Raw genomic sequence first — 27,500 nt, 5'->3', positions numbered from 1 at the left:
CACACACACACACACACACACACACACACACACACACACACACACACACACACACACACACACACACACACACACACACACACACACACACACACACACACACACACACACACACACACACACACACACACACACACACACACACACACACACACACACACACACACACACACACACACACACACACACACACACACACACACACACACACACACACACACACACACACACACACACACACACACACACACACACACACACACACACACACACACACACACACACACACACACACACACACACACACACACACACACACACACACACACACACACACACACACACACACACACACACACACACACACACACACACACACACACACACACACACACACACACACACACACACACACACACACACACACACACACACACACACACACACACACACACACACACACACACACACACACACACACACACACACACACACACACACACACACACACACACACACACACACACACACACACACACACACACACACACACACAGAGAGAGAGAGGTCTCTTTGTGCTCTGTGTCCAGCAGCTGGGGGAGTCACCAATCCCCCCCCTTGCAACATACATACAGACTCAAATACTGTAAAACCTAACCCTAAATACACCTCACTAATCCCCCTTCCACTACCCTCCTCCTCTTCTGGTCCCATGCCTGGAATCCACACTGATGGCTTTCACAAATCATTTGATTTACCCAGTGCTTCAGTGAAATTAAACATCACTCAAACGGAGTGAATGTGGCTGCCAGGTTCCCCACCCGTTCACAGCTGAGGGCCTCTTGGTATTATAGCTTCCCTTACGCCACTGTAAGCCAGCAGCATACCACCCTGCATCCCAATGCTGGCTTTCCTCTGAAGCTAAGCAGGGTTGGTTCTGGTCAGTCCCTGGATGGGAAACCAGATGCTGCTGGAAGTGGTGTTGGAGGGCCAGCTGGAGGAACCCTTTCCTCTGGTCTACCCCCCCCCCCCCCCATGGCCCATGGCCCAGGGCCCAGGGCAGTGATTGGGGACATTGCCCTGTGTAGGTACTGTCTTTAGAGTAGGGGGGTTAACCCCGGTGTCCTGGCTAAATTCCCAATCTGGCCCTCATACCATCATGGCCACCTAATCATCCCCAGCTTCTAATTGGCTCATTCATCTCCTCTCCCCTGTAACTATTCCCCAGGTTGTTGCTGTACATGAGCATGTGTTCTCAGTCAACTTACCGGGTAAAATAAGGGTCAAATAAAATAAAATTGTAAAAAAAATCCACCCACAAATATCAATGAACAGAAAGTGATTGTGCCCACTCTCAGACACTGAGCTACCCCACCAAGACCTATATAAATCAAATCAAATCAAATTTTATTAGTCACATACACATGGTTAGCAGATGTTAATGCGAGTGTAGCGAAATGCTTGTGCTTCTAGTTCCGACAATGCAGTAATAACCAACAGTAATCTAACCTAACAATTCCACACTACTACCTTACACACACACACAAGTGTAAAGGGATAAAGAATATGTACATAAAGATATATGAATGAGTGGTGGTACAGAACGGCATGGCAGATGCAGTAGATGGTATAGAGTACGGTATATACGTATGAGATGAGTACTGTAGGGTATGTAAACATAAAGTGGCATAGTTTAAAGTGGCTAGTGGTACATGTATTGCATAAAGATGGCAAGATGCAGTAGATGATATAGAGTACAGTATATACATATGAGATGGGTAATGTAGGGTATGTAAACATTGTATTAAGTGGCATTGCTTAAAGTGGCTAGTGGTACATTTTTACATAATTTCCATCAATTCCCATTTTTAAAGTGGCTGGAGTTGAGTCAGTATGTTGGCAGCGGCCGCTAAATGTTAGTGGTGGCTGTTTAACAGTCTGATGGCCTTGAGATAGAAGCTGTTTTTCAGTCTCTCGGTCCCTGCTTTGATGCACCTGTACTGACCTCGCCTTCTGGATGATAGCGGGGTGAACAGGCAGTGGCTTGGGTGGTTGTTGTCCTTGATGATCTTTATGGCCTTCCTGTGACATCGGGTGGTGTAGGTGTCCTGGAGGGCAGGTAGTTTGCCCCTGGTGATGCGTTCTGCAGACCTCACTACCCTCTGGAGAGCCTTACGGTTGTGGGCGGAGCAGTTGCCGTACCAGGCGGTGATACAGCCCGACAGGATGCTCTCGATTGTGCATCTGTAGAAGTTTGTGAGTGCTTTTGGTGACAAGCCGAATTTCTTCAGCCTCCTGAGGTTGAAGAGGCGCTGCTGCGCCTTCTTCACAACGCTGTCTGTGTGGGTGGACCAATTCAGTTTGTCCGTGATGTGTACACCGAGGAACTTAAAACTTTCCACCTTCTCCACTACTGACCCGTCGATGTGGATAGGGGGGTGCTCCCTCTGCTGTTTCCTGAAGTCCACAATCATCTCCTTTGTTTTGTTGACGTTGAGTATGAGGTTATTTTCCTGACACCACACTCCGAGGGCCCTCACCTCCTCCCTGTAGGCCGTCTCGTCGTTGTTGGTAATCAAGCCTACCACTGTAGTGTCATCCGCAAACTTGATGATTGAGTTGGAGGCGTGCATGGCCACGCAGTCGTGGGTGAACAGGGAGTACAGGAGAGGGCTCAGAACGCACCCTTGTGGGGCCCCAGTGTTGAGGATCAGCGGGGTGGAGATGTTGTTACCTACCCTCACCACCTGGGGGCGGCCCGTCAGGAAGTCCAGGACCCAGTTGCACAGGGCGGGGTCGAGACCCAGGGTCTCGAGCTTGATGACGAGTTTGGAGGGTACTATGGTGTTAAATGCTGAGCTGTAATCGATGAACAGCATTCTCACATGGGTATTCCTCTTGTCCAGATGGGTTAGGGCAGTGTGCAGTGTGGTTGCGATTGCGTCGTCTGTGGACCTATTGGGTCGGTAAGCAAATTGGAGTGGGTCTAGGGTGTCCGGTAGGGTGGAGGTGATATGGTCCTTGACTAGTCTCTCAAAGCACTTCATGATGACGGAAGTGAGTGCTACGGGGCGGTAGTCGTTTAGCTCAGTTACCTTAGCTTTCTTGGGAACAGGAACAATGGTGGCCCTCTTGAAGCATGTGGGAACAGCAGACTGGGATAAGGATTGATTGAATATGTCCGTAAACACACCAGCCAGCTGGTCTGCGCATGCTCTGAGGACGCGGCTGGGAATGCCGTCTGGGCCTGCAGCCTTGCGAGGGTTAACACGTTTAAATGTTTTACTCACCTCGGCTGCAGTGAAGGAGAGCCCGCAGGTTTTGGTAGGGGGCCGTGTCAGTGGCACTGTATTGTCCTCAAAGCGGGCAAAAAAGTTGTTTAGCCTGTCTGGGAGCAAGACATCCTGGTCCTCGACGGGGCTGGTTTTCTTTTTGTAATCCGTGATTGACTGTAGACCCTGCCACATACCTCTTGTGTCTGAGCTGTTGAATTTCGACTCGATTTTGTCTCTGTACTGAGACTTAGCCTGTTTGATTGCCTTGCGGAGAGAATAGCTACACTGTTTGTATTCGGTCATGCTTCCGGTCACCTTGCCCTGGTTAAAAGCAGTGGTTCGCGCTTTCAGTTTCACGCGAATGCTGCCGTCAATCCACGGTTTCTGGTTTGGGAATGTTTTTATCGTTGCTGTGGGTACGACATCGTCAATGCACTTCCTAATGAACTCGCTCACCGAATCAGCATATTCGTCAATATTGTTGTTGGACGCGATGCGGAACATATTCCAATCCGCGTGATCGAAGCAGTCTTGAAGCGTGGATTCAGATTGGTCGGACCAGCGTTGAACAGACCTGAGCGCGGGAGCTTGTTGTTTGAGTTTCTGTTTGTAGGCTGGAATCAACAAAATGGAGTCGTGGTCAGCTTTTCCGAAAGGGGGGCGGGGGAGGGCCTTATAAGCGTCGCGGAAATTAGTATAACAATGGTCTAGTGTTTTTCCAGCCCTGGTAGCACAATCGATATGCTGATAGAATTTAGGGAGTTTTGTTTTTAGATTAGCCTTGTTAAAATCCCCAGCTACGATGAATGCAGCCTCAGGGTGTGTGGTTTCCAGTTTACAAAGAGTCAGATAAAGTTCGTTCAGGGCCATCGATGTGTCTGCTTGGGGGGGAATGTATACGGCTGTGATTATGATTGACGAGAATTCCCTTGGTAGATAATGCGGTCGACATTTGATTGTGAGGAGTTCTAGATCAGGTGAACAGAACGACTTGAGTTCTTGTGTGTTGTTATGATGATCACACCACTTCTCGTTAATCATAAGGCATACCCCCCCGCCCCTCTTCTTACCGGAAAGATGTTTGTTTCTGTCGGCGCGATGCATGAAGAAACCAGCTGGCTGCACCGACTCCGTTAGCGTCCCTTGAGTTAGCCATGTTTCCGTGAAGCAGAGCACGTTGCAATCCCTGATGTCTCTCTGGAATGCTACCCGTGCTCGGATTTCATCAACCTTATTGTCAAGAGACTGGACATTGGCGAGTAGTATGCTAGGGAGTGGAGCGCGATGTGCCCGTCTCCGAAGCCTGACCACGAGACCGCCACGTTTTCCCCTTTTTCGGCGTCGCACAGGGTCGCCGGCTGGGATCAGATCCCTTGTATTGGGTGGAAGGCAAAACACTGGATCCGTTTCGGGAAAGTCATATTCCTGGTAGGAACGATGATGAGTTGACGTTAATCGTATATTCAGTAGTTCCTCCCGACTGTATGTAATGAAACCTAAGATTACCCGGGGTACCGATGTAAGAAATAACACGTAAAAAAACAAAATACTGCATATTTTCCAAGGAACACGAAGCGAGGCGGCCATCTCTTTTCGGCGCCGGAAGTTACTACCTACCTATCTGTATACTACCCCACCAAGACCTATATACTACATACCTATCTGTATACTACCCCACCAAGACCTATATACTACATACCTATCTGTATACTACCCCACCAAGACCTATATACTACCTACCTATCTGTATACTCCCTACCTATCTGTATACTCCCTACCTATCTGTATACTACCTACCTATCTGTATACTACCCCACCAAGACCTATATACTACATACCTATCTGTATACTACCTACCTATCTGTATACTACATACCTATCTGTATACTACCTACCTATCTATATACTACCCCACCAAGACCTATATACTACATACCTATCTGTATACTACCTACCTATCAATATACTACATACCTATCTATATACTACCTACCTATCAATATACTACATACCTATCTATATACTACCTATCTGTATACTACATACCTATCTGTATACTACCCCACCAAGACCTATATACTACATACCTATCTGTATACTACCCCACCAAGACCTATATACTACCTACCTATCTGTATACTCCCTACCTATCTGTATACTCCCTACCTATCTGTATACTACCTACCTATCTGTATACTACCCCACCAAGACCTATATACTACATACCTATCTGTATACTACCTACCTATCTGTATACTACATACCTATCTGTATACTACCTACCTATCTATATACTACCCCACCAAGACCTATATACTACATACCTATCTGTATACTACCTACCTATCAATATACTACATACCTATCTATATACTACCTACCTATCAATATACTACACACCTATCTATATACTACCTATCTGTATACTACCTACCTATCAATATACTACATACCTATCTATATACTACCTATCTATATACTACCTACCTATCAATATTTATTTTTTTATTTTACCGTTATTTAACCTTTATTTTACCAGGTAAGTTGACTGAGAACACGTTCTCATTTGCAGCAACGACCTGGGGAATAGTTACAGGGGAGAGGAGGGGGATGAATGAGCCAATTGTAAACTGGGGATTATATACTACCTACCTATCAATATACTACATACCTATCTATATACTACCTACCTATCTATATACTACCTACCTATCTGTATACTACATACCTATCAATATACTACCTACCTATCTGTATACTACATACCTATCTATATACTACCTATCAATATACTACATACCTATCTATATACTACCTACATATCTATATACTACCTACATATCTATATACTACCTACCTATCAATATACTACCTACCTATCTGTATACTACATACCTATCTATATACTACCTACCTATCTATATACTACCTACCTATCTGTATACTACATACCTATCAATATACTACCTACCTATCTGTATACTACATACCTATCTATATACTACCTATCAATATACTACATACCTATCTATATACTACCTACATATCTATATACTACCTACCTATCAATATACTACCTACCTATCTGTATACTACCTACCTATCTATATACTACCTACCTATCTGTATACTAGCTACATATCAATATACTACCTACCTATCTATATACTACCTACATATCAATATACTACCTACATATCAATATACTACCTACCTATCTATATACTACCTACATATCAATATACTACCTACCTATCTATATACTACCTACCTATCTGTATACTACCTACCTATCTATATACTACCTCACCAAGACCTATGTACTACCTACCTATCTGTATACTACCTACCTATCAATATACTACATCACCAAGACCTGTATACTACCTACCTATCAATATACTACCTACCTATCAGTATACTACCTACCTATCAGTATACTACCTACCTATCTGTATACTACCTACCTATCTACAGTGGGGAGAACAAGTATTTGATACACTGCCGATTTTGCAGGTTTTCCTACTTACAAAGCATGTAGAGGTCTGTAATTTTTATCATAGGTACACTTCAACTGTGAGAGACGGAATCTAAAACAAAAATCCAGAAAATCACATTGTATGATTTTTAAGTAATTAATTTGCATTTTATTGCATGACATAAGTATTTGATACATCAGAAAAGCAGAACTTAATATTTGGTACAGAAACCTTTGTTTGCAATTACAGAGATCATATGTTTCCTGTAGTTCTTGACCAGGTTTGCACACACTGCAGCAGGGATTTTGGCCCACTCCTCCATACAGACCTTCTCCAGATCCTTCAGGTTTCGGGGCTGTCGCTGGGCAATACGGACTTTCAGCTCCCTCCAAAGATATTCTATTGGGTTCAGGTCTGGAGACTGGCTAGGCCACTCCAAGACCTTGAGATGCTTCTTACAGAGCCACTCCTTAGTTGCCCTGGCTGTGTGTTTCGGGTCGTTGTCTTGCTGGAAGACCCAGCCACGACCCATCTTCAATGCTCTTACTGAGGGAAGGAGGTTGTTGGCCAAGATCTCGCGATAACTCCCCCATCCATCCTCCCCTCAATACGGTGCAGTCGTCCTGTCCCCTTTGCAGAAAAGCATCCCCAAAGAATGATGTTTCCACCTCCATGCTTCACGGTTGGGATGGTGTTCTTAGAGTTGTACTCATCCTTCTTCTTCCTCCAAACACGGCGAGTGGAGTTTAGACCAAAAAGCTATATTTTTGTCTCATCAGACCACATGACCTTCTCCCATTCCTCCTCTGGATCATCCAGATGGTCATTGGCAAACTTCAGACGGGCCTGGACATGCGCTGGCTTGAGCAGGGGGACCTTGCGTGCGCTGCAGGATTTTAATCCATGGCAGCGTAGTGTGTTACTAATGGTTTTCTTTGAGACTGTGGTCCCAGCTCTCTTCAGGTCATTGACCAGGTCCTGCCGTGTAGTTCTGGGCTGATCCCTCACCTTCCTCATGATCATTGATGCCCCACGAGGTGAGATCTTGCATGGAGCCCCAGACCGAGGGTGATTGACCGTCAACTTCAACTTCTTCCATTTTCTAATAATTGCGCCAACAGTTGTTGCCTTCTCACCAAGCTGCTTGCCTATTGTCCTGTAGCCCATCCCAGCCTTGTGCAGGTCTACAATTTTATCCCTGATGTCCTTACACAGCTCTCTGGTCTTGGCCATTGTGGAGAGGTTGGAGTCTCTTTGATTGAGTGTGTGGACAGGTGTCTTTTATACAGGTAACGAGTTCAAACAGGTGCAGTTAATACAGGTAATGAGTGGAGAACAGGAGGGCTTCTTAAAGAAAAACTAACAGGTCTGTGAGAGCCGGAATTCTTACTGGTTGGTAGGTGATCAAATACTTATGTCATGCAATAAAATGCAAATAATTTCCTTAAAAATCATACAATGTGATTTTCTGGATTTTTGTTTTAGATTCCGTCTCTCACAGTTGAAGTGTACCTATGATAAAAATTACAGACCTCTACATGCTTTGTAAGTAGGAAAACCTGCAAAATCGGCAGTGTATCAAATACTTGTTCTCCCCACTGTATATACTACCTACCTATCTGTATACTACCTACCTATCTATATACTACCTACCTATCAATATACTACCTACCTATCAGTATACTACCCCACCAAGACCTATATACTACATACCTATCTATATACTACCCCACCAAGACCTATATACTACCTACCTATCAGTATACTACCTACCTATCTGTATACTATCTACCTATCTATATACTACCTACCTATCTGTATACTACCTACCTATCTGTATACTACCTACCTATCAATATACTACCTACCTATCTGTATACTACCTACCTATCTGTATACTACCTACCTATCTATTTACTACCTACCTATCTATATACTACCTACCTATCAATATACTACCTACCTATCTATATACTACCTACCTATCAGTATACTACCCCACCAAGACCTATATACTACATACCTATCTATATACTACCTCACCAAGACTTATATACTACCTACCTATCTATATACTACCTACCTATCAATATACTACCTACCTATCTATATACTACATACCTATCAATATACTACCTACCTATCTGTATACTACATACCTATCTATATACTACCTACCTATCTATATACTACCTACCTATCTATATACTACCTACCTATCTATATACTACCTACCTATCAATATACTACCTACCTATCTGTATACTACCTACCTATCTGTATACTACCTACCTATCTATATACTACCTACCTATCTATATACTACCTACCTATCTATATACTACCTACCTATCAATATACTACCTACCTATCTATATACTACCTACCTATCTGTATACTACCTACCTATCTATATACTACCTCACCAAGACCTATGTACTACCTACCTATCTGTATACTACCTACCTATCAATATACTACATCACCAAGACCTGTATAATACCTACCTATCAATATACTACCTACCTATCAATATACTACCTACCTATCAGTATACTACCTACCTATCTGTATACTACCTACCTATCAATATACTACCTACCTATCAGTATACTACCTACCTATCTGTATACTACCTACCTATCTATATACTACCTACCTATCTGTATACTACCTACCTATCTATATACTACCTACCTATCAATATACTACCTACCTATCAGTATACTACCCCACCAAGACCTATATACTACATACCTATCTATATACTACCCCACCAAGACCTATATACTACCTACCTATCAGTATACTACCTACCTATCTGTATACTATCTACCTATCTGTATACTACCTACCTATCTGTATACTACCTACCTATCTATTTACTACCTACCTATCTATATACTACCTACCTATCTATATACTACCTACCTATCAGTATACTACCCCACCAAGACCTATATACTACATACCTATCTATATACTACCTCACCAAGACTTATATACTACCTACCTATCAATATACTACCTACCTATCTATATACTACATACCTATCAATATACTACCTACCTATCTATATACTACATACCTATCAATATACTACCTACCTATCTATATACTACCTACCTATCTGTATACTACCTACCTATCTGTATACTACCTACCTATCTATTTACTACCTACCTATCTATATACTACCTACCTATCTATATACTACCTTCCTATCAATATACTACCTACCTATCAGTATACTACCTACCTATCTGTATACTACATACCTATCTATATACTACCTACCTATCTATATACTACCTACCTATCTATATACTACCTACCTATCAATATACTACCTATCTGTCTGTATACTACCTACCTATCAATATACTACCTATCTATCTGTATACTACCTACCTATCTATATACTACCTACCTATCTATATACTACCTACCTATCTATATACTACCTACCTATCTACCAACCTATAAGATGGCGCCGGAGAAGAAGGCTGACATTTTACGTGTCCCCAACCAATTGTGTTTTTTGTTCGTTTCTTTGTGTTGTTTGTAACTTATTTTGTACATAATGCTTCCGCTACCCTCTCTTTTATGACCGAAAATAACTTCTGGACATCAGGACTGCGATGACTCACCACAGACTGGCACAATCCTTTTTTTCCTTTAATGAGTCCGACGAGCCCGACGTGAATGATATTCTGCTCTCCCGGGAACAGGTCCAAATCCCCGTGATTTGCGTGAAGAGAAGGTGGAGAATAAGGGGCCAAATGGCGGGCTGCCTTCTGAGAATTCGTAGGCGATCGAATAAACCCCCACTTCCTTACAATCTGCTAGCAAACGTGCAATCTTTGGAGAATAAAATAGATGACCTACGAGGAAGATTAAACTACCAACAGGACATTCAAAACTAATATCTTATGCTTCACGGAGTTGTGGCTGAACGACGACATTATCAACATACAGCTGGCTGGTTATACGCTGTATCGGCAGGATAGAACTGCGGCGTCTGGTAAGACAAGGGGCAGAGGACTATGTATTTTTGTAAATAACAGCTGGTGCACGATATCTAAGGAAGTCTCGAGCTATTGCTCGCCTGAGGTAGAGTTTCTCATGATAAGCTGTAGACCACACTATCTACTTAGATAGTTTTCATCTGTATTTTTCGTAGCTGTCTACATACCACCACAGACTGAGGCTGGCACTTAGACCGCATTGAATGAGCTGTATTCCGCTTTAAGAATACAAGAAAACGCTCACCCAGAGGCGATGCTCCTAGTAGCCTGGGATTTTAATGCAGGGAAACTTAAATCAGTTTTACCAAATTTCTATCAGCATGTTAAATGTGCAACCAGAGGGGGAAAAAACTCGTGACACAGAGACGCATACAAAGCTTTCCCTCACCTTCCATTTGGCAAATCTGACCATAATTTTATCCTCCTGATTCCTGCTTACAAGCAAAAATTAAAGCAGGAAGCACCAGTGACTCGATCAATAAGAAAGTGGTCAGATGAAGCAGATGTTAGGCTACAGGACTGTTTTGCTAGCACAGACTGGAATATGTTCCGGGATTCCTCCGATGGCATTGAGGACTACACCACATCAGTCATTGGCTTCATCAATAAGTGCATCGATGATGTCGTCCCCACAGTGACAGTACGTACATACCCCAACCAGAAGCCATGGTTTACAGGCAACATCCGCACTGAGATAACGGCTAGAGCTACCGCTTTCAAGGAGCGGGACTCTAACCTGGAAGCTTATAAGAAATCCGACGAACCATCAAACAGGCAAAGCGTCAATACAGGACTAAGATCAAATCATACTACATTGGCTCTGACACTTGTTGGTAGAGGCAGGGCTTGCAAACCATTACAGACTACAAAGGGAAGCACAGCCGAGAGCTGCCCAGTGACACGAGCCTACCAGACTAACTAAACTACTATGCTCGCTTTGAGGCAATAACACTGAAACATGCATGAGAGCACCAGCTGTTCCGGAAGACTGTGTGATCATGCTCTCCGCAGCTGATGTGAGTAAGACCTTTAAACAGGTCAACATTCACAGGTGGATTACCAGGACGTGTACTGCGAGCATGCGATGACCAACTGGCAAGTGTCTTCACTGACATTTTCAACCTCTCCCTGTCCGAGTCTGTAATACCAACATGTTTCAAGCAGACCACCATAGTCCCTATGCCCAAGAACACTAAGGTAACCTGCCTAAATGACAACCGACCCGTAGAACTCACGTCTGTAGCCATGAAGTGCTTTGAAAGGCTGGTCATGGCTCACATCAACACCATTATCCCAGAAACTCTAGACCCACTCCAAATTGCATACCGCCCCAGCAGATCCACAGATGATGCAATCTCTATTGCACTCCACATTGCCCTTTCCCACCTGGACAAAAGGAACACCTATGTGAGAATGCTATTCATTGACTACAGCCCAGCGTTCAACACCATAGTGACCTCAAAGCTCCTCAGTAAGCTAAGGACCCTGGAACTAAACACCTCTCTCTGCAACTGGATCCTGGACTTCCTGACGGGCCGCCCCCAGGCGGCGAGGGTAGGAAACAACACATCCGCCACGCTGATCCTCAATACGGGGGCCCCTCAGGGGTGCATGCTCAGTCCCCTCCTGTACTCCCTGTTCACTCATGACTGCACGGCCAGGCACAACTCCAACACCATCATTAAGTTTGCAGACGACACAACAGTGGTAGGCCTGATCACCGACAACGATGACACAGCCTATAGGGTGGAGGTCAGAGACCTGGCCGTGTAGTGCCAGGACAACAACCTCTCCCTCAACTTGATCAAGACAAAGGAGATGATTGTGGACTACAGGAAAAAGAGGACCGAGCATGCCCCCATTCTCATCGATGGGGCTGTAGTGGAGCAGGTTGAGAGCTTCAAGTTCCTTGGTGTCCACATCACCAACAAACTAACATGGTCCAAGCACACCAAGACAGTCGTGAAGAGGGCACGACACAACCTATTCCCCCTCAGGAGACTGAAAAGATTTGGCATGGGTCCAAAAAGTTATACAGCTGCAAAATCGAGAGCATCCTGACTGGTTGCATCGCTGCCTGGTATGGCAAGGCACTACAGAGGGTAGTGCGAACGGCCCAGTACATCACTGGGGCCAAGCGTCCTGCCATCCAGGACCTTTATACCAGGCGGTGTTAGAGGAAGGCCTTAAAATTTGTCAAACACTCCAGCCACCATTGTCATTGACTGTTCTCTCTGCAACCGCACGGCAAGCGATACTGGAGCGTCTAGTCTAGGTCCAAGGGGCTTCTAAACAGCTTCTACCCCTAAGCCATAACACTCATCAGTATCTAATCAAATAGCCAGAATATTTGCATTCCCCCCCCCCCCCTTTTTTACACCGTTGCTACTCTCTGTTGTTATCATCTATGCATAGTCACTTTAATAACTCTACCTACATGTACATATTACCTCAACTAACTGGTGCCTCCGCACATTGACTCTGTACCTGTACCCCCCTGTATATGGTCTCGCTATTGTTATTTTAATGCTGCTCATTAATTACTTGTTACTTTTATTTCTTATTCTTATCCGTATTCTTTTTTAAACTGCATTGTTGGTTAGGGGCTCGTAAGTAAGCATTTCACTGTGAGGTCTACACCTGTTGTATAGTATTTGATTTGATTTAACCTATATACTATGTACAGTTGAAGTCGGAAGTTTACATACACTTAGGTTGGAGTCATTAAAACTCGGTTTTCAACCACTCCACAAATTTCTTGTTAACAAACTATAGTTTTGGCAAGTCGGTTAGGACATCTACTTTGTGCATGACAAAAGTCATTATTCCAACAATTGTTTACGGAAAGATTATTTCACTGTATCACAATTCCAGTGGGTCATAAGTTTACATACACTAAGTTGACTGTGCCTTTAAACAGCTTGGAAAATTCCAGAAAACGATGTCATGGCTTTAGAAGCTTCTGATAGGCTAATTGACATCATTTGAGTCAATTGGAGGTGTACCTGTGGATGTATTTCAAGGCCTACCTTCAAACTCAGTGCTTCTTTGCTTGACATCATGGGAAAATCAAAAGAATTTAGCCAAGACCTCAGAAAAACAATTGTAGACCTCCACAAGTCTGGTTACCCTGAAGGTACCACGTTCATCTGTACAAACAATAGTATGCACGTATAAACACCACACAGCCGTCATAAAGCTCAAGAAGGAGACGCGTTCTGTCTCCTAGAGATGAACGTACTTTGGTGCAAAAAGTGCAAATCAATCCCAGAACAACAGCAAAGGACCTTGTGAAGATGCTGGAGGAAACAGGTACAAAAGTATCTATATCCACAGTAAAACGAGTCCTATATCGACCTGAAAGGCAGCTCAGCAAGGAAGAAGCCACTGCTCCAAAACAGCCATAAAAAAGCCAGACTACGGTTTGCAACTGCACATGGGGACAAAGATCATACTTTTTGGAGAAATGTCCTCTGGTCTGATGAAACTAAAATAGAACTGTATGTTTGGAGGAAAAAGGGGGACGCTTGCAAGCCGAAGAACACCATCCCAACCGTGAAGCACGGGGGTGGCAGCATCATGTTGTGGGGTGCTTTGCTGCAGGAGGGACTGGTGCACTTCACAAAATAGATGGCATCATGAAGAAGGAAAAGTATGTGGATATATTGAAGCAACATCTCAAGACATCAGTCAGGAAGTTAAAGCTTGGTCGCTTATGGGTTTTCCAAATGGACAATGACCCCAAGCATACTTCCAAAGTTGCTTCAAAATGGCTAAAGGACAACAAAGTCAAGGTATTGGAGTGGCCATCACAAAGCCCTGACCTCAATCCTATAGAACATTTGTGGGCAGAACTGAAAAAGCGTCTGCGAGCAAGGAGGCCTACAAACCTGACTCAGTTACACCAGCTCTGTCAAAAGGAATGGGCCACAATTCACCCAACTTATTGTGGGAAGCTTGTGGAAGGCTCCCAAAATGTTTGACCCAAGTTAAACAATTTAAAGGCAATGCTACCAAATACTAATTGAGTGTATGAACTTCTGACCCACTGGGAATGTGATGAAACAAATAAAAGCTGAAATAAATCATTCTCTCTAGTATTATTCTGACACGTCACATTCTTAAAATAAAGTGGTGATCCTAACTGACCTAAAACAGGATTTCTTCCTTGGATTAAATGTCAGGAATTGTGAAAAACTCAGTTTAAATGTATTTGGCTAAGGTGTATGTAAACTTCCGACTTCAACTGTATGCGTCAGGGTCTACAGACAATCAAGGAATACAAAAGGAAAACCAGCCCCGTCGCGTACACCGACGTCTTGCTTCCAGACAAACTTAACACCTTCTTTGCCCGCTTTGAGGATAATAGTGTCACCGACGCGGCCCGCTACCAAGAACTGTTGCTTCTCCTCCCTGGCCGATGTGAGGAAGATATTTAAACGTGTTAACCCTCGCAAGGCTGCCGGAGCAGGCCACAAATGTGCATGTGTCTGCTCAAACGGTCAGAAACAGACTCCATGAGGGTGGTATGAGGGCCCGACGTCCACAGGTGGGGGTTGGGCTTACAGCCCAACACCGTGCAGGACGTTTGGCATTTGCCAGAGAACACCAAGATTGGCAAATTTGCCACTGGCGCCCTGTGCTCTTCACAGATGAAAGCAGGTTGACACTGAGCACATGAGCACATGTGACAGACGTGACAGAGTCTGGAGACGCCGTGGAGAACGTTCTGCTGCCTGCAACATCCTCCAGCATGACCGGACTGCCATTAGGTACCGAGATGAGATCCTCAGACCCCTTGTGAGACCATATGCTGACACATGCACATTTGTGGCCTGCTGGAGGTCATTTTGCAGGGCTCTGGCAGTGCTCCTCCTTGCACAAAGGTGGAGGTAGCGGTCCTGCTGCTGGGTTGTTGCCCTCCTACGGCCTCCTCCACGTCTCCTGATGTACTGGCCTGTCTCCTGGTAGCGCCTCCATGCTCTGGACACTACGCTAACAGACACAGCAAACCTTCTTGCCACAGCTCGCATTGATGTGCCATCCTGGATGAGCTGCACTACCTGAGCCACTTGCGTGGGTTGGAGACTCCGTCTCATGCTACCACTAGAGTGAAAGCACCGCCAGCATTCAAAAGTGACCAAAACATCAGCCAGGAAGCATAGGAACTGAGAAGTGGTCTGTGGTCTTGCTAATTTCCTATAATTTCCACCTTTTGTCTATTCCATTTGCACAACAGCATGTGAAATTTATTGTCAATCAGTGTTGCTTCCTAAGTGGACAGTTTGATTTCACAGAAGTGTGATTGACTTGGAGTTACATTGTGTTGTTTAAGTGTTCCCTTTATTTTTTTGAGCAGTGTATATTCTTATTCCATTCATTTTACTTTGATTTGTGTGTATTAGGCATTTGTTGTGGAATTGTTAGATATTACTTGTTATGTATTGCTGAACTGTCGGAACTAGAAGCATAATCATTTCGCTACACTCGCAATAACATCTGCTAACCATGTGTATGTGACCAATAACACCTGTTAACCATGTCTATGTGACCAATAACACCTGTTAACCATGTGTATTTGACCAATAACACCTGTTAACCATGTGTATGTGACCAATAACACCTGTTAACCATGTGTATGTGACCAATAACACCTGTTAACCATGTGTATGTGACCAATAACATTTTATTCGAATCTACCTACCTACCTACCTACCTACCTACCTACCTACCTACCTACCTACCTACCTACCTACCTACCTACCTACCTACCTACCTACCTACCTACCTACCTACCTAGCTTTAATCTGAACGTGCTATGCAGAGTGTGCTCTGTCTCTACACCAGTGTATTTCTTTGAAGTGCCCACTCTCTCTCTCATTCCTCTCCCCCTCTCCCAGACGTCTCAGGGTGTGCAGCCGAAGCGGTTTAAGAGCCTCCCAGAGCTGGTCCTGTTGTACCTCCAGCCCAGCCAGGGACTGGTCAGCACTCTACTGTATCCCGTAGACAGAGAGGAGAGCATCCCAGAGGACAGGGACTACTCAGGTATACTCTCTCTCCATCTCTCTCCGTCTGTTTGTCTCTGTCTTTCTCTCTCCGTCTGTCTGTCTCTGTCTTTCTCTCTCCATCTCCGTCTGTCTGTCTCTGTCTTTCTCTCTCCGTCTGTCTCCGTCTGTCTGTCTCTGTCTTTCTCTCTCCGTCTGTCTCCGTCTGTCTGTCTCTGTCTTTCTCTCTCCGTCTGTCTCCGTCTGTCTGTCTCTGTCTTTCTCTCTCCGTCTGTCTGTCTTTCTCTCTCCATCTCTCTCCGTCTGTCTGTCTCTGTCTTTCTCGCTCCATCTCTCTCCGTCTGTCTGTCTCTGTCTTTCTCGCTCCATCTCTCTCCGTCTGTCTTTCTCTCTCCGTCTGTCTGTCTCTCTCCATCTCTCTCCGTCTGTCTGTCTCTCTCCATCTCTCTCCGTCTGTCTGTCTCTGTCTTTCTCTCTCCGTCTGTCTGTCTTTCTCGCTCCATCTCTCTCCGTCTGTCTGTCTTTCTCGCTCCATCTCTCTCCGTCTGTCTGTCTTTCTCGCTCCATCTCTCTCCGTCTGTCTGTCTTTCTCGCTCCATCTCTCTCCGTCTGTCTGTCTTTCTCGCTCCATCTCTCTCCGTCTGTCTGTCTTTCTCGCTCCATCTCTCTCCGTCTGTCTCTGTCTTTCTCGCTCCATCTCTCTCCGTCTGTCTGTCTCTGTCTTTCTCGCTCCATCTCTCTCCGTCTGTCTGTCTCTGTCTTTCTCGCTCCATCTCTCTCCGTCCGTCTGTCTGTCTTTCTCGCTCCATCTCTCTCCGTCTGTCTGTCTTTCTCGCTCCATCTCTCTCCGTCTGTCTGTCTTTCTCGCTCCATCTCTCTCCGTCTGTCTGTCTTTCTCGCTCCATCTCTCTCCGTCTGTCTGTCTTTCTCGCTCCATCTCTCTCCGTCTGTCTGTCTTTCTCGCTCCATCTCTCTCCGTCTGTCTGTCTTTCTCGCTCCATCTCTCTCCGTCTGTCTGTCTCTGTCTTTCTCGCTCCATCTCTCTCCGTCTGTCTGTCTCTGTCTTTCTCGCTCCATCTCTCTCTTTATTTGTCTTTCTGTCTCTCTGATTGGTCAGATGGGGAAGATGAGAAGCCACCACTTCCTCCTCGTTCCGCCTCCACACCACCTACAGGCTCCTCCCCAGAGACACCCACCGACAGGTACAGCACACACACACATACACACACGCACATACACACACATACACACACACACACACACACACACACACACACACACACACACACACACACACACACACACACACACACACACACACACACACTCTCTCTCTCTCTCTCTCTCTCTCTCTCTCTCTCTCTCTCTCACTCACTCACTCACTCACTCACTCACTCACTCACTCACTCACTCACTCACTCACTCACTCACTCACTCACTCACTCACTCACTCACTCACTCACTCACTCACTCACATACACCCACACGCGCATACACACAAACACAATTTTGCGTGACCTAGTAAAAACTCCTGGGCCTAGTAAAGGGTGGATCTACCTGTTAAATTACACCAACTGATCCTGCTTGTAGAGATTCAGTGAATCTGAACAGGGCCTATCTTCGACCAACCCGGAAGAACCCTCCCCCCCTCTTCTCTCTTCTCGTCCTTTCCCTCCTCTCTTGCCCTCCTGAGATCAGATGAGGGGGGGTTGTTTAGACAGTGAGTCAGCAGCAGTCTGATCCTGAGGAAGTCTGTAACATTGGAAAGTTGTTGTTGTCATGTCTTCTTCAGTGTTGTATACTCACCACAAGGCCAGTCCCCCTCTGCACCCCATGGTCTCTGTGGCAAGTCCAGAGGATGTAAGACCCATGTCTGTTCTATTGACACGGATTGGATGTTGTTCCGTCCTACTTTAGCACCCCTGCTGCTAACGGCCTGAGCACCATTTCCCATGAGTATCTGAAGGGAAGCTACGCTCTGGACCTGCAGGCTGTCAAACAGGGAGCCAGCTCTCTGCCCCACCTCAACAAGACACTGGTGTCCTCCTGCAAACGCCTCAATGGGTGAGACACAAACACACACAACTCTCAACTTCTCTTGGTGACACATGCACGCATGCACACACACTCAAAAACCTGTGTGTGTTTGTGTGTGTGTGTGTGTGTGTGTGTGTGTGTGTGTGTGTGTGTGTGTGTGTGTGTGTGTGTGTGTGTGTGTGTGTGTGTGTGTGTGTGTGTGTGTGTGTGTGTGTGTGTGTGTGTGTGTGTGTGTGTGTGTGTGTGTGTGTGTGTGTGTGTGTGTGTGTAGGGAGGTGGATAAGGTTCTGTCTGGGCTGGAGATCCTGTCCAAGGTGTTTGACCAACAGAGTTCCTTCATAGTGTCCAAGATGATACAGCAGGTACTCTACATTTTCTATCTTATTTTTTTCTTGTGTTTGTTTGTGTGTGTGGTGGGGTAAAATGTATGACTCTGGAAAGCACAGGAAGCTTAGACATGCCACACCTTGGTTTCCTCCTGTACACACACACACACACACAATGCTCCTGAGTGCACTGGGGGTCATGAGGAAAGAGATATTTGTCCCCCAGAGAGAAACAACTAGAGTTCCTAGAGACAGCTGTGCTTGAGAGAGTCACGCTGTAATCACACACACACACACACACACACACACACACACACACACACACACACACACACACACACACACACACACACACACACACACACACACACGTGGTCTTAAAGGGCCAGACCTCCTTTCCCCTCAAACTTTCCTCAAGCGATGTAACAACACACAATGGGCTCATGTCTACATAGCATCTAGTGTGTCTGTGTCTGTCTGTCGTAACTGCCTGTCTGTCGTAACTGTCTGTCTGTCTGTCTGTCGTAACTGTCTGTCTGTCTGTCGTAACTGTCTGTCTGTCTGTCGTAACTGTCTGTCTATCGTAACTGCCTGTCTGTCTGTTGTAACTGTCTGTCTATCGTAACTGCCTGTCTATCGTAACTGCCTGTCTGTCGTAACTGTTTGTCTGTCTATCGTAACTGCCTGTCTATCGTAACTGCCTGTCTATCGTAACTGCCTGTCTGTCGTAACTATCTGTCGTAACTGTCTGTCTGTCTGTCGTAACTGTCTGTCGTAACTGTCTGTCTGTCTGTCTGTCGTAACTGCCTGTCTATCGTAACTGCCTGTCTGTCGTAACTGTCTGTCGTAACTGTCTGTCTGTCGTAACTGTCTGTCGTAACTGCCTGCCTGTCTGTCGTAACTGCCTGTCTGTCGTAACTGCCTGTCTGTCGTAACTGTCTGTCGTAACTGTCTGTCTGTTGTAACTGTCTGTCGTAACTGTCTGTCTGTCGTAACTGTCTGTCGTAACTGTCTGTCTGTTTGTCGTAACTGTCTGTTTGTCGTAACTGCCTGTCTGTCTGTCGTAACTGTCTGTCTATCGTAACTGTCTGTCTATCGTAACTGCCTGTCTGTCGTAACTGTTTGTCTGTCTATCGTAACTGCCTGTCTGTCGTAACTGCCTGTCTGTCGTAACTGCCTGTCTATCGTAACTGCCTGTCTGTCGTAACTGTCTGTCGTAACTGTCTGTCTGTCGTAACTGTCTGTCGTAACTGTCTGTCTGTCTATCGTAACTGCCTGTCTATCGTAACTGCCTGTCTGTCGTAACTGTCTGTCGTAACTGTCTGTCGTAACTGTCTGTCGTAACTGTCTGTCGTAACTGTCTGTCGTAACTGTCTGTCGTAACTGTCTGTCTGTCTTAACTGTCTGTCGTAACTGTCTGTCTGTCTGTCGTAACTGCCTGTCTATCGTAACTGCCTGTCTGTCGTAACTGTCTGTCGTAACTGTCTGTCTGTCTGTCGTAACTGTCTGTCGTAACTGTCTGTCTGTATGTCGTAACTGTCTGTCGTAACTGTCTGTCTGTCTGTCGTAACTGTCTGTCTGTCGTAACTGTCTGTCTGTCGTAACTGCCTGTCTGTCGTAACTGTCTGTCGTAACTGTCTGTCTGTCTGTCGTAACTGTCTGTCTGTCTGTCTGTCTGTCGTAACAGTCTGTCGTAACTGTTTGTCGTAACTGTCTGTCTGTCGTAACTGTCTGTCGTAACTGTCTGTCTGTCTTAACTGTCTGTTTTCCTCTGTAGTCGGTGAATCAGGGTGGAGATCAGGAGTTGGAGAATCTGGTTACTAAACTGGCTATCCTCAAAGACTTACTGTCTTCTATAGAGAAGAAGGTAAGCCTGCACGCACACAGGCACAAGCACACACTCACACACACGCAGCTGTCAGTGAGTGTGTTTAGTTAACCTCCTCCCTCTGATGGATAGTCTGCCACGATGGGCGGCGGGTGGTGGCTGTAGCCCAGCGGGTGTGTTCTGAGCTGGGGTAAAGAGAGAGAGGACCCCCCACACCCTCCATAGAAATATTATCTAATAGTCATTCTAATTCTATGTCCCCTCTCCCCTCTGTCTGGGCCCCAGAGCTCAGGCTACACATGGAGGGAGAAGATGAGAGTGGGAGGGAGAGGGAGAAGATGAGAGAGGAGGGAGAGGGAGAAGATGAGTGAGGGAGAGGGAGAAGATGAGACAGGAGGGAGAGGGAGAAGACAGAGAGGGAGGGAGAGGGAGAAGATGGGAGAGGGAGGGGGAGGGAAAAGATGGGAGAGGGAGGAAGAGGGAGAAGATGAGAGTGGGAGGGAGAGGGAGAGGATGAGAGAGGGAGAAGATGAGTGAGGGAGAGGGAGAAGATGAGACAGGGGGGAGAGGGAGAAGACAGAGAGGGAGGGGGAGGGAAAAGATGGGAGAGGGAGGGGGAGGGAAAAGATGGGAGAGGGAGGAAGAGGGAGAAGATGAGGAAGGGGGAGGGAGAAGATGGTTTGGGGGGGTGGGAGAAGATGGGAGAGGAAGGGGGAGGGAGAAGATGGGAGAGGAAGGGGGAGAGATGGATTGGTTGTTCAGGTTTCTAATTACACACCTTACACTGGTTGTTCAGGTTTATAATTACACACCTTACACTGGTTGTTCAGGTTTCTAATTACACACCTTACACTGGTTGTTCAGGTTTATAATTACACACCTTACACTGGTTGTTCAGGTTTATAATTATTATAATTACATACCTTACACTGGTTGTTCAGGTTTATAATTACACACCTTATACTGGTTGTTCAGGTTTCTAATTACACACCTTACACTGGTTGTTCAGGTTTATAATTACACACCTTACACTGGTTGTTCAGGTTTCTAATTACACACCTTACACTGGTTGTTCAGGTTTATAATTATTATAATTACACACCTTACACTGGTTGTTCAGGTTTATAATTACACACCTTATACTGGTTGTTCAGGTTTATAATTATTATAATTACACACCTTACACTGGTTGTTCAGGTTTCTAATTACACACCTTATACTGGTTGTTCAGGTTTATAATTATTATAATTACACACCTTATACTGGTTGTTCAGGTTTATAATTATTATAATTACACACCTTACACTGGTTGTTCAGGTTTATAATTACACACCTTACACTGGTTGTTCAGGTTTCTTAACCCTGTAGCTAATGTAATTCTCCCTCTCGCTCTCCCTCTCTCTTTCCTTTTCCCTCTTTAGGCTCTGAAGGCTGTGCAAGATATGAGTTTATCCACTCTCTCCTCTCCTCCTCCTCTCACACGCCACAGCAAAACCATCCCTGTACAGGCCTTTGAGGTACATGCACACACACACTTTGAGATATACCCCACCCCCTCCTCTGTCCCATTGGTCCACAGGCTGACCAATCAGTGGGTGTGGCTCGGAATTCCTAGATTCTCCGGGAAGTGGTTTTCTGCCCTGGGAGCCAGTCAGATAAATGAACAGTTTTGTCTGTTCTGTGACATCATCATGGATGTCATGGCTATGGTCCGACCTCCCTCTCTCAGGATGTGATAGTTAAATGACTGATGTGACCAGAGTGTAGAGACTAGAGCCCTCAACCCTGTGCTGATAACTACAGAGTGGGTGTGATGGAAGGATAATCACTATCAGTAACCAGGAAGTGGTAGCTAGCTAGCTAGCGCTCTAGAGATGTAAACACCACGGCTTCCTGGGGTCATGGTCCATTTCAGTTCACCATGTTCAGGACAAAGGCATTTGAATTCTCTTTCATGAATTTAAAATGGAAACCTTCCGTAATTAACTGAATTTAAATGGAACTACTTTAACTCTGTGTAAACACGCACTCCAGCTGAGTTGAGCAATGAGCTTGCTGAACGTGGTCCAAATTCTATAGGTTCCCATGTCTAATCACTCTACGCCCAGATTAACAGCACTGGGTCTGTTCGTGTTTATGACGTTAGAAACTGCTGGTTTTGAGAAGCTGAACGTCCATTGGTCATAGCTCATATGGAGCTGGACATTGATTGGTCATAGCTCATATGGAGCTGGACATTGATTGGTCATAGCTCATATGGAGCTGGACATTGATTGACTCATTGGTTGGTTTTCCACTCCCATGAAATCCATTCTGAGAGACAGTGGCCGTGTTCGAGAGCATCAAATCCATGATGCATTATGGGTAAATTGGGATTTACTGACTGATCTATAAACGATAATGAGTAGTTATTTATGATAATAGGTCATTTGTAGATCAGTCAGTCGGCAGTCGCCTGCACTGTCTGTTTTGGAACAAGCCCAATAGCTATATGTCTTTCTGACTACACTAGGCTGGGGAGTCAGCAGACACGGATTAACAGTCAGTCATCTCCACTCCCCTGTGTGATTTATACAGCGGTTCAGGAGCTACGTCAGAATGTTTCACATTCACTGAAGACGTGTGTGTGTGTGTGTGTGTGTGTGTGTGTGTGTGTGTGTGTGTGTGTGTGTGTGTGTGTGTGTGTGTGTGTGTGTGTGTGTGTGTGTGTGTGTGTGTGTGTGTGTGTGTGTGTGTGTGTGTGTGTGTGTTTGATGACCTCCTTTCTAGCCACTTCCTGATTGCAGGGGAAGAAGTGTGTTGCTCTGATGGGTGAGATGTGGGGGGGGGGGGGGTGTTCCTCATAAAACCACCATGTCAGATTCACCCCAGACAGAGCAACGGCTGTATCAAAACTTCCATCCAGACTGTACTGAGCTCTGTGACGTTGATGTATTTTATTGTTATATTTATTGTTTTATTGATACTAAAATATCTAGGATACATTCCACTGAGAACCCAGATGATACTGTTTTCATACAATGCTTGGTCCCAACATGGAGGACAGTTTACTGAACTGACTGTGCATCGACACACTGCCTCCCCCCGGTGGTGACACCAGGTATTACAGCTGTCTCGATTTCACACTGAAGAAGCTGTAGATTATTATGTGAATAAAGAATTCTGGTTTTGTCCTGTCTCTCTCTGTGTCTGTTTGTCGCTGTGTCTGTCTGTGTGCGTCTGTCCGTCCATCTGTCTGTAACCCGTATGTCTGTGTAACCCCTCTGTCCCTCCAGGTGAAGTTGGATGTGTACCTGGCAGACCTGACTAAGATAGGGAAGAGTCAGAAGCACAGTCTGTCTGTGGACGTGGAGGGAGGGAAGCTAGTGGTGATGAAGAAGATGAAGGACAACCAGGAGGACTGGAACACCTTCACACACCACAAGAGTGAGGACACACACACACACACACACGTCGAAAGTGAGAAGACACTCACACTCGTTGTTTCTCTCCGTGTTTCTCTCCCTCAGTCCGTCAGCTCATAAAGTCTCAACGTGTTCAGAACAAGCTGGGTATCATGTTTGAGAAGGACAAGGAGAAGAGCCAGAGGAAAGACTTCATCTTCGCCAGCGCTAAGGTACACACACACACACACACACACACACACACACACACACACACACACACACACACACACACACACACACACACACACACACACACACAAGGAAGCATCTTGGGGCATGCATATCTACTGTATATTCTAGAAAAAGTTTGTTTTCAGATTCACACTATGGTTTATCTTTCTCTCACACACACATACACACATTGTACGAAAGGCTGTGAATAAACAAAGACTTTGGTTAACACTCAAAGCTGTCAATCAAGCTCTTACTAGCGCCATGGGGCCTCATACACAGAGCTGTGCTGTGCCTTGGACTGTGTGAATCCTCATCTTCATTAAACCGCCAATCATTAGTTGAAACAATAACAAAGTGTCCTATTTTATTTTAAATTATTTAACCTTTATTTAACAAGGCAAGTCATTTAAGAACAAATTCTTATTTACAATGACGGCCTACCCCGGCCAAACCCGGACGACGCTGGGCCAATTGTGCGCCGCCCTATGGGACTCCGGATCACGGCCAGTTGTGACACAGCCTGGGATCGAACCTCATGCTGGAGTGACGTCGTAACACTGCGATGCAGTGCCTAAGACCGCTGCTCCACTCGGGAGGCCCAAAATGACAGTTCTAACCATGTTTTTTTATGGCTGCACAGTATTTGTTTACATTTACTTTGTTTACAAACATTGGAGTAAAACAGGCTTATATTTGGGGTTCTGATGGCGTACGACAGTTGAACTAAGCTGCTGAGGGAAGTTATATTCTTCAAGAAACAATGGATAAATATCATTAGTTTAGTCCAAACATTAACCCTTCAAACTCAACTGTAGTCCACCTGTCTGTCATCTGTGCCTTGATCAGCACCTGGGAGCAAACACAATCAGTAATAGCTAAACAAAGCATCCAGCTCTGTACACAAGGACTACATTTAACAATTTCCATTGAAAAACCAAAACACATTTACTTGAAGAATGGTGCAGACGCTACGTTTGGTAACAGACGGTTTGAGCCGTCATATTTTTCATCTGCACTGTTTTTCAAGTAAATGTGTTTTCAGCATCACTCTGTTACCGTGGAATTGCCCTATAACAAACCTAAGAATATATAGTCTACCAAGTCCTCCATTACACACTCACACTCACACTGACTGTACACTGACTGTACACTGACTGTACACTGACTGTACACTCACACTGACTACACTGACACTGACTGTACACTGACACTGACTGTACACTGACTGTACACTCACACTGACTGTACACTCACACTGACTGTACACTGACACTGACTTTACACTCACACTGACTGTACACTGACTGTACACTCACACTGACTGTACACTGACTGTACACTCACACTGACTGTACACTGACTGTACACTGACACTGACTGTACACTCACACTGACTGTACACTGACTGTACACTGACTGTACACTCACACTGACTGTACACTGACTGTACACTCACACTGACTGTACAATGACTGTACACTGACTGTACACTCACACTGACTGTACACTGACTGTACACTCACACTGACTGTACACTGACTGTACACTCACACTGACTGTACACTCACACTGACTGTACACTGACTGTACACTCACACTGACTGGACACTGACTGTACACTCACACTGACTGGACACTGACTGTACACTCACACTGACTGTACACTGACTGTACACTCACACTGACTGTACACTGACTGTACACTCACACTGACTGTACACTGACTGTACACTGACTGTACACTCACACTGACTGTACACTGACTGTACACTCACACTGACTGTACAATGACTGTACACTGACTGTACACTCACACTGACTGTACACTGACTGTACACTCACACTGACTGTACACTGACTGTACACTCACACTGACTGTACACTGACTGTACACTCACACTGACTGGACACTGACTGTACACTGACTGTACACTCACACTGACTGGACACTGACTGTACACTCACACTGACTGTACGCTGACTGTACACTGACTGTACACTGTGCGTGTTGTCAGAAGCGGGAGGCTTTTTGTCAGCTGCTGCAGCTGATGAAGAACAAACATTCCAACCAGGACGAACCAGACATGATCTCCATCTTTATAGGGACCTGGAACATGGGTGAGCTCACACACACACACACACTCACACACACACACACACACACACACACACACACACACACACACACACACACACACACACACACACACACACTACAGAAAACCGTCAAACCTCCTAAAATGAAGAGGATATTCCATTAGGACTAGAACTCATCTCAACATTAGAACAATTTTGATGTCTGGAAAAGTAAACAAATGTTGATTTTGTGTGTGTGTGTGTGTGTGTGTGTGTGTGTGTGTGTGTGTGTGTGTGTGTGTGTGTGTGTGTGTGTGTGTGTGTGTGTGTGTGTGTGTGTGTAGGTTCTGTGCCCTCCCCCAAGGCGGTGGGTTCCTGGCTGTTGTGTCGTGGGCTGGGCAAGACGCTGGATGAGATGACCGTAACTATTCCTCATGACCTCTACGTGTTCGGAACGCAGGAGAACTCTGTGTGTGACCGTGAGTGGGTCGACTCACTCCGCACCGCACTCAAAGAGCACACAGAGTTGGATTACAAACCGGTGAGAGAGAGGGAATGGGGCTCTGGTCAATAGTAGTCCACTACATGGGGAATGGGGCTCTGGTCAATAGTAGTCCACTACATGGGGAATGGGGTTCTGGTCAATAGTAGTCCACTACATGGGGAATGGGGTTCTGGTCAATAGTAGTCCACTACATGGGGAATGGGGTTCTGGTCAATAGTAGTCCACTACATGGGGAATAAGATGTTATTAGGGATAGTCCCATTGGGGAATAAGGTGTTGTTAGGGATTGTTCCATTGGGGAATAAGGTGTTGTTAGGGAT

The 27,500-nt window shown here is 45.3% G+C and overlaps 1 protein-coding gene across 1 annotated transcript in view; it reads left to right on the top strand.

The window, feature by feature from the left end:
* Nucleotides 1–27,500, top strand: part of inppl1a (inositol polyphosphate phosphatase-like 1a) — a 71,071-nt gene that overhangs the window by 27,908 nt on the left and 15,663 nt on the right. The window contains exons 3-12 of the mRNA XM_071357816.1: nucleotides 16,684–16,828; nucleotides 17,906–17,990; nucleotides 18,706–18,852; nucleotides 19,097–19,187; nucleotides 20,929–21,018; nucleotides 22,401–22,496; nucleotides 24,255–24,405; nucleotides 24,489–24,595; nucleotides 26,615–26,717; nucleotides 27,020–27,216. Of these exons, the coding sequence (XP_071213917.1) occupies nucleotides 16,684–16,828; nucleotides 17,906–17,990; nucleotides 18,706–18,852; nucleotides 19,097–19,187; nucleotides 20,929–21,018; nucleotides 22,401–22,496; nucleotides 24,255–24,405; nucleotides 24,489–24,595; nucleotides 26,615–26,717; nucleotides 27,020–27,216 (1,212 nt within the window). The remainder of the gene's footprint in view (nucleotides 1–16,683; nucleotides 16,829–17,905; nucleotides 17,991–18,705; nucleotides 18,853–19,096; nucleotides 19,188–20,928; nucleotides 21,019–22,400; nucleotides 22,497–24,254; nucleotides 24,406–24,488; nucleotides 24,596–26,614; nucleotides 26,718–27,019; nucleotides 27,217–27,500) is intronic.

Source organism: Salvelinus alpinus, chromosome 21 (genome assembly GCF_045679555.1).
Source record: "Salvelinus alpinus chromosome 21, SLU_Salpinus.1, whole genome shotgun sequence".
NCBI classification, from domain to species: Eukaryota; Metazoa; Chordata; class Actinopteri; order Salmoniformes; family Salmonidae; genus Salvelinus; species Salvelinus alpinus.
Note: the sequence above shows the minus strand (reverse complement) of the source record. Positions and strands in the feature narration are given on the sequence as shown.